Source organism: Acyrthosiphon pisum, chromosome X, assembly GCF_005508785.2.
Source record: "Acyrthosiphon pisum isolate AL4f chromosome X, pea_aphid_22Mar2018_4r6ur, whole genome shotgun sequence".
NCBI lineage: Eukaryota > Metazoa > Arthropoda > Insecta > Hemiptera > Aphididae > Acyrthosiphon > Acyrthosiphon pisum.
The window spans coordinates 86,134,585-86,142,848 of record NC_042493.1 but is presented as its reverse complement, the minus strand read 5'-3'; the positions used below and the strand labels follow the sequence as shown (position 1 = coordinate 86,142,848).

Here is an 8,264-nt window from a genome sequence, read left to right as displayed (position 1 = left end):
AGTGCATGAATGCATGCTTATTTATGCATTTTTTAGTGCATGAAGTAACGAGCCCTGTTTATAAGTGATTCAGAATTCAGAATAAGTTGTCATATAAATTATAATTGTTACCTTACTAATATGCCTGCATTGATAATATTAAATACCTAAGCCTAATGCGGGTATCGTTAACTCTTTTCTCTATACTATGCTCTGTAAGACAATTCTACCAAACTGTTCTTCCGTCTTCATTAGCGTGGTATATATTGTTTAAATTTATATTTTTATATATAAGTTATAAATTATTATATCAAACCAGAACATGGGTTACCCAAGTGTGTTAAAAATTCATTCTTATTTGTTTTTTTAATAATAATTTTTTATTTATTTTAATTTATTATTTTATAATAATTCATTTTTTTATAATATTACATTATTTCTGAAATAGTTACACTTATTTATAAATACCTATCACTAAAAAGAGGTTATTAATATTATGTTCATTTTTTTATATAGTACTTTATTGATAAAAAAAAAAGTCAAATAATAAGGATTAATACCGGTAATAACCGAAACCGAAACCGAAACCGAAATTCGATATTTTTGAAAACCAAAACCGAAATTTTCGAACCGAAACCTAAACCCAAGCCGATAAAATCATAAAGGTTCCAGTCCTTGCTTCAAACACGTTTATTTAGAACACATTTTGAAAAAATTTACCAAAAATGCCCAAAAAAAGCACAAATATACAAAAAACGCAAAAAAAGCAAAATAACATTTCGTGCATAGTAGTATAGTAGTATAAATCGAATTTATAGCTGATATATTCGTTTTAGAGGCTTAGAGCAATAGAAAAAAAAGGCAAATGCCTCCAAAATCCGTATACTCTAGTAATAACTATTCTGGCTCGTTTCTACTATTTAGTATTTTTATAAAGTTATGACTTATTTTTTGTAATCGATAGGTAGATATAATAGTACGAAATATGTTCAATCAACATAAATACAATAAAAGTGTAATTAATATGCCATGCATTCTCTGAGGTCATAAAAATTAATAAAAAAAAAGGTAGGTAAGTAGGTTGCAGTACTGCTGTACAGTAGGTCCCTGTACTAGATGATGTTAAATTTGAATTCGAAAAACCTAAAAATCTAAAAACCTAACCTTGTATACGAAAAACGATTCTGAGCGAAGACGGTCAGTATTTTTGATAATATTATTCTGAATAACGTCATTACTCTAAGTACCTATTTACGTGAAACCTTGTTTTAAATTTTCAATCCTTAACTTTAAAAGTTGAATATTTTATAAATGTTTAACTACAAAATAATTTTTAAATTTTAAATTTGATAAATGTTGTCAAAATTTGAACTTAAAATGCTTATAAACCAGCACTGACGTTTGTCAGTTTTTCAGCCGGTTGCGCAGACTAAGCATTAGAGAAATATCATATTTTTAAAGACACACGTAATTTAAATCATATTTTTCGAACGTCCGTGTGTAAATTCACGATTTACATCGTATAAAACACGTCAATATATTATTTGTATTTTAAGTTTGATCGGACGAAAGACGATATTATTATACATGACATATTGACATTATAATATGGGTCATAATATTATGAGTACGAACGGGAACGACGTGTACGTATAGGTATATAATATGATCCGTTCGGATGGGGTGGTCGAACCCGAATTAGTGCTATATATATTTATTAATGCGAAACAAAATATTATTTACTTAGATTTCTGAGGAGGGGCTGCTGAGAGCACCCTGGAGCGCAAAGGGGAACACGGCTACGATGAACACGAGTTTGTACATGTTTATGATGGCGTTGACTACTTTGCGTGTACGGATAATTTTAAATTCGACTAAACTCTGATCAAAAACTAAAATAAATACTAAAATTCTAAATATTTTTTACCGACTACTTAAAAGACTGACGCCCACGGGTAACTTATCTATATTCCAACGACAGTTAACGCGAGTTAAATAACGTTTTATTAAAATATAAAGATACCTGTAGTTAAGAAAATATAAAATTTTTAATTTTCCAAACTAAGGATTAAAATTTAGAACGAAGATTCTCATAAATAGTTGACCCTATAACAAAAAAAATCTAAATAGTATGTACACAGAGTTCTTTTTTACATATATTTTAAGTTAAAATTTGGATGAAATTACTTAACTATTTTTTTTTTTTTTATTTTGAATTAAGAACATTTAACAATCTGTACTCGTGGTACAATAAGCTTAATAGATATTTGAATTACAATATTTGTGAATTAATACAAACACAAACGCAACAGCATTCAATTTATATGTAACGCTATTTTTATTTTACATGAAAATCTTGAATTGAAGAGACTGTCCAGCAACAGCACTTCGGCGAAAAAACTTAACTATTTAAACAAAGAATAACGATTTTAGTTATTTTGTTGTAATTAAAAATTTTGTTCTTTGGTACTTGAAACTTTATTTAGAGTATATTAGTATACATATTTTATACACACAATGCCATTTTCAAATGCAATTTTTTCGTCAAAAATGAATTTAATCTACTGTAGTACTAAATAAATTACTTTAATGTGCAGTTGGTCGTGTTTTAAAGAAATTAATATAGAGGCAATTTAACATAATGATGTGTTGTAATAGTACCTTGTATTTTTGTACAGGGTAAACACACACACATCTAATCTGTAATAGTTTTCGGTCAACATTTCCTATAAAAACAGTTGGCCCGCAATATACAGGTCGGACGTTATTTGTATTCGTTGTTAATTAATTTTAATATCATTGGCAATGATATTATGAATAAGATAAACTTTTTTCGATTTAAAATTTTTCGACCAAAATCCCAGACAGAGCTGAAGGAATTTTATTTGTCGGATTTAAATTTTTAAAACTGAATTTAATTGATTAATTAGTTTATGATAGGTTATTATAAAGGCGATTTTGAATATCTATTTTTTCAGCTTTGATATCCATGAATAAAATATGATATTTTTTAATTATAAATTATAATATTCATCATGACATTCAAATATTTGAAATATTAAGAATCACCTCTATTCAAACCTAGTAAACTTGTTAATCAATCGACAATCATAATCCATTTTCAAAATTAAAATCCATCAAATCAAATTCCTTCAGTTTTGTCTGGCTTTTAGATCTAAAAGCCACTTTTTTCATCGATTCTGCAGTCGCAATAATATCATAAAATATACATAGTAATATTATATAGATTGATGACTGATAGACCATCTTCGCCCAGAATCGTTTTTCGTACACAATGATTATATGACATTGAATTCAAATTTGACACATCCATAACAGAGACTGTCTATAGCAGCGTTTCTCAACCCGGAAATCTCTTAGGAAATACGCGATAAGAAAATCTTCCTTTATAAAAAAAAAATTGAATGAATCATCATTCACAATTAAATATTTTTTGGTTTATTTGATATTCATAATAATAATATAAATAATAATTCTACATATTTCAGTTTCTTTTTATTCATTAAATGGTTATAATATTATCATAATTTTGTAGTTACTAATAAAATAAAATTCCATACATATGTAAAATACATTTTTGATAAGCAAAAGCAATGTTTTTTGGTATAGTGAGTATAGTGGTACATTAACATTTTTCAACTGTGGTGGTGGTACGTATATTTGAAAAACGCTGCTCTAGAGCCTAAGGCGGTCGCAAAATGTTATTAGGGGATGCCAATTGCCAATAATTAGTATATATTATACACTTAAATAAAGTTGGTAGGAAGAGGGTCGTATCATCAAAGTAAATTATTTTGGGGGTCGTGGATCATAAAAGGTTGCGCACCACTGACCTAGAGTCTACTGAGTCTAGACACCTAAAGTACAGCAGAGGCAGAGTGTTAGCTATACTCACTCGTTTTTTTTTTTTTATGCATTATGTTGAAAAACAAATTAATTGTATGGCCGAAAAGAGGGCAGAAGCCCAACAGGCCGGTGGCTTTAAAATATTCATTTCCCCTCCCAATTTCCATAAAACATTTTTAATTACGCCACTGCTATAGAGTACCTACTATAGTTGTAGGTACTATATGTATAGCTACTAAAGCGTGTTTCGTATTTGAAAGCGATTTAAGTTTTAAGCAAATACATAATACAGTAGGTACCTATATAATATTCACTATTGCTGTAGTATAACGTATCTATAGGAGTTTTTCTTGAGTGGGTGATATAAAGATTTCAATAGACATATTCAATATACATTATACACATATCTTCATACTGTTATATAGGTATCTACAAGTTGGATTGCGGAGGGGAGGATGACACCTACATACCCCCTCTCCTTAGATACGCCACTGCACTACGGTGAACTTTACGTAATATTATGTTTTATAATAGTGCATAATACAGATATAGGTTATAATAGGTATATACCTTAATAGGCGATATTATAATAATATATTAATATCATATGATGATATTGTATGACGCTGTCTGGATAGGAATAGAGAAATAACAACAAAATCGATTGAGAAAAAAATTAAGATCACGTTTTTATTGTTAAAAGTCTTATGGAAGAACTACGATTGTTTTGAAGGGAGGTTGAGAATCATTGTGGTGAGAGTTTTCAATAGTGGTAGGCGATCGGGTATGCGGCCTTGTAGGCTGGGACGTAAGCCTTTTCGTATTTGCCAGGCCAGTATTTGCCATCGTCTTCGGGGTAGCTCTGGTATGCGGCCTTGTAGGCTGGGACGTAAGACTTTTCGTATTTGCCAGGCCAGTATTGGCCGTCATCTTCGTGGTAGATCGGGTATGCGGCGGCAGCATAAGCCGTTGCTGGGTACGCCGCTGCTGGGTATGCGGCGGGCACGCGGTATGCGGCTGCAGTTGCTGGATAGCTGTACGGGTAACCGGTGTAACTAGCGTATGAGAACGATCCAGGGGCAGAGGCAGAGTAACTCAAAATCGCTGTGGACAAAAATGAATGTATCATTAAACATCTCTATATTATAATTTAGGTTGATTGAAAGGAAAATGTACAGGAACTATTTCGAACTTGACGATAATATAGGTAAAGGTATTATGTAGGTGCACTATCGTATATTAAAATGTATATTATTAGCACTTACGAGCTGGGGCAGCGGCGATGTAGGCGTGTTTCTTTGCTCTCACTCCTTCTTCGGCGGAAACGGAGTACACGGCCAAGGCGATGAATATCTGTATAGTACGGAAAACAGAAATAATAATTAAATATAATTCGTTTTTGATGTCATGAATAAAATTGTATAGGTACATACATATATTATAATATTTTATATAAATTATAGGTACAGACACAGCGTAGTGTCTCAATGACGAATCACAATGCGATATGTCTTTTGTAATTTTTATTATTTTTTTTTAATATAATTATTAAATTGTAAATTTACAATTGGTGTAGTGCAATAAAACAGAAGATTAGTTTAACATTTAAAGCTGAATCGTATCCAATTAGAACAACAAATTTGACCAATTCGTTTTTCGTTTATATCATGTAGGTAGTTCGACTTATATAGGTTTACGAAAAGTAATATACCGAATCATCGTAGCACAAATATAAAATATACTCAGTAATTATTAGTATGTAGATACTAACAGAAACGAGTTGGTTCAAGTCGTGTACATTTCTAGACCGTTGTTCAGCAACTATGTATATCAACTAGTAATTAGTATCAACTATATTGTTGATATATATACATATATAATATTATTTTTAATCGTACATTAATAAGCAATCACGTTATAAATTATAATGTAATTATGCCAAATAATGAAAACATATTATAGTAAATAGTAAACGACTAGGAAATCTGGTTAAAATTATGGTAATGAATAAACATTTTCGGACAACATAGAATTTTATCGTAGTTTTTAAAATATTTAATAATCGTACCTAGGTACATGATTTCTAATAATAAATTGTATTTGAAGGTCTCCGACTCGTTTAGGCGGTACTAGATCGAAACATTCGAGGTTCGTCAAGGCGAAATCGATATTATATCGATAATATTTCAAGGGCCAAGAATTTTTCAAAAATATTACGTCGGTATATAACTGAAACTGACGTGGAAATTTGCATTTATAATAATCGAACGACAATCATTATACGCTAAAGGTGTACGCTGTATGTATCTATATACAACATTAATAATCTATCAGCCGTACAAGATAATAACATTTGCGCTGCGGTATAATATTATAATAATGTGTTGTTAAAGCCACTCACCAGATACTTGAAAGAAGCCATTTCGTGTTTGGTGATTTCTTCTTGCGTTGTCTACAACGAATCTGCAAACTTCAACCTGTGGTCGATGTGTAACTCGGGATGTGAGGAGATGGAGTGTGATGCCAATGCCTGGTACAGCGGTCCTTATAAATAAACGGCCGGTGCCTATAATACCGGTATAGGTATCCAGGGTGTTCCGGCTCCTACCTAACGCACAGGGCGTTGCCGGTCCGAAAGGACAAAATCCGGATCACGCATATATTATACAAATATACATTGTACACATATTATACGTACACTGGAGAGTGCATGGTCACAATTAAACGCCGGCAAGGCGATGTGACAGTGACCTTGGACATTGATCGTATATAGATCGAGGAGGGCACTATAGTGGCACTGTACAAAAACGTAATAATTTTTTAAGCAATTAAATATAATAATAACGATACAGACACAAAAAATTAGGCGTTGCCGGACATGATGTAGGTAGCTGGTATCCTACCTACCGCATGTGCGTGGACACCGCACAATATTATAATTATAATATTATCCGAAATGTGACGTTGCACTCTGCATAGAGGGTTCTGAACACTCGTTCTTTCAACACCTTGATGGCCTTATATCTAATATTAGACAATAATAGACATGTGTAGGTACACAGTGATTGCAACAGGACGTACAAGAAGTCATTCAAGTTCACGCTGATGGCGGTTGTTGCGCGTAAATAAAAATTATATAATTACAATATATTGGACGAGGCACTCGCTCGCAGTAAGCTCGTAACGTTTGCACATATAGTACGTGTAGTATGTGTACTTATTATATTTTTGTCGTAGACATTTAGTGAAGTTTAGTTTTTTGAAAACGTCTTTTTCACACTACGTGAAATACGAAAATAATTCATAAAACAATCGATTTTCAATGAAATGGTCACTTTAATTTAACATCGTGTGATATTTTTCACAATGCGACATTCGCTTTGTAAAATAAAACATTTAACATACAAATTTAATATTATTATTTATTATTTATTCATGTCATATTTGATACCAATTGTTTACATAAATATAAATTGATGTTTTAATTAATATTTACATACAAATACGTACTTACTTAGAATGATTTTAGTTCTTTACCTATATAGTAGATATGCAGTAATATTTATAAATAAATAATAATAAAGTATTTCCGTCTTATTAATTACACTAAAAATAAATAATTAATTAATATATCATAAACAAAAAATAGTAGTGTATACTTCAAATAACTAATAATAATTGTGTGTGGTACACACCTTACGTAAAGTGCAGTCTAATTTTTTTAATTAAACAATGTCAATTATTGAAGTGACTAATTCATGAAAACATGACCATTTTGTGTAACATTTAAGTATTTCTCAAAGTTTGAAAAAGCCGTTTCCACTTCATTTAATGGATAACATTTCCTTGAAAAGATCGATTTCACGAAATGGCTACGACATAATAATATGTAGGTATTATAGGTGTTAATGTAATACATTATAATATAATTATAATTGTAACATATTATATTATTATCATTGATTTTACAGTTTTCTTGCTAATAATATTTTTATACGAATACCTTATAATATGTATAATCGTGAACTTAGATTATCATTGTTCATGAGTATTACCTATACGTAATATGTTATCGTTTTTATATGGTTATGAATACGGTTTTAAAATTTCATGAAATTAATTTTTTTCAAAATATTTCAAGACATTTTCATGATATTATATATATATTATACAATATTTAGATATATTATATCTAAAAGTTTATAGTCATGAACTTGCATGCGAACATTTTTAAAAGTTACCTTATTGAACGAAACAAGGAAAAAATGTAACATATTATTTAAATATAATGTATAGAAGTTTTTTTTTAAAAATTCATTTCTTGTATAACAAATTTAAATATAGCCTTTTAACTCTTAAGTTTCAAACTCATAAACCAACCCAACATCATAACATATTTACAAACTCAAATAAAAAAC

General features: G+C 30.2%; 1 protein-coding gene across 1 annotated transcript; it reads right to left on the bottom strand.

The window, feature by feature from the left end:
- Positions 1–4,510: 4,510 nt before the first annotated feature.
- Positions 4,511–6,405, bottom strand: LOC100169376. Its single transcript, XM_001950188.5, has 3 exons — positions 6,248–6,405; positions 5,112–5,199; positions 4,511–4,950 (listed from the first exon to the last, which is right to left on the bottom strand). Exons 1-3 carry the CDS (start codon positions 6,266–6,268, stop codon positions 4,610–4,612), a joined length of 450 nt encoding a protein of 149 aa, XP_001950223.1. The 5' UTR covers positions 6,269–6,405; the 3' UTR covers positions 4,511–4,609.
- Between the last annotated feature and the right edge of the window lie 1,859 nt (positions 6,406–8,264).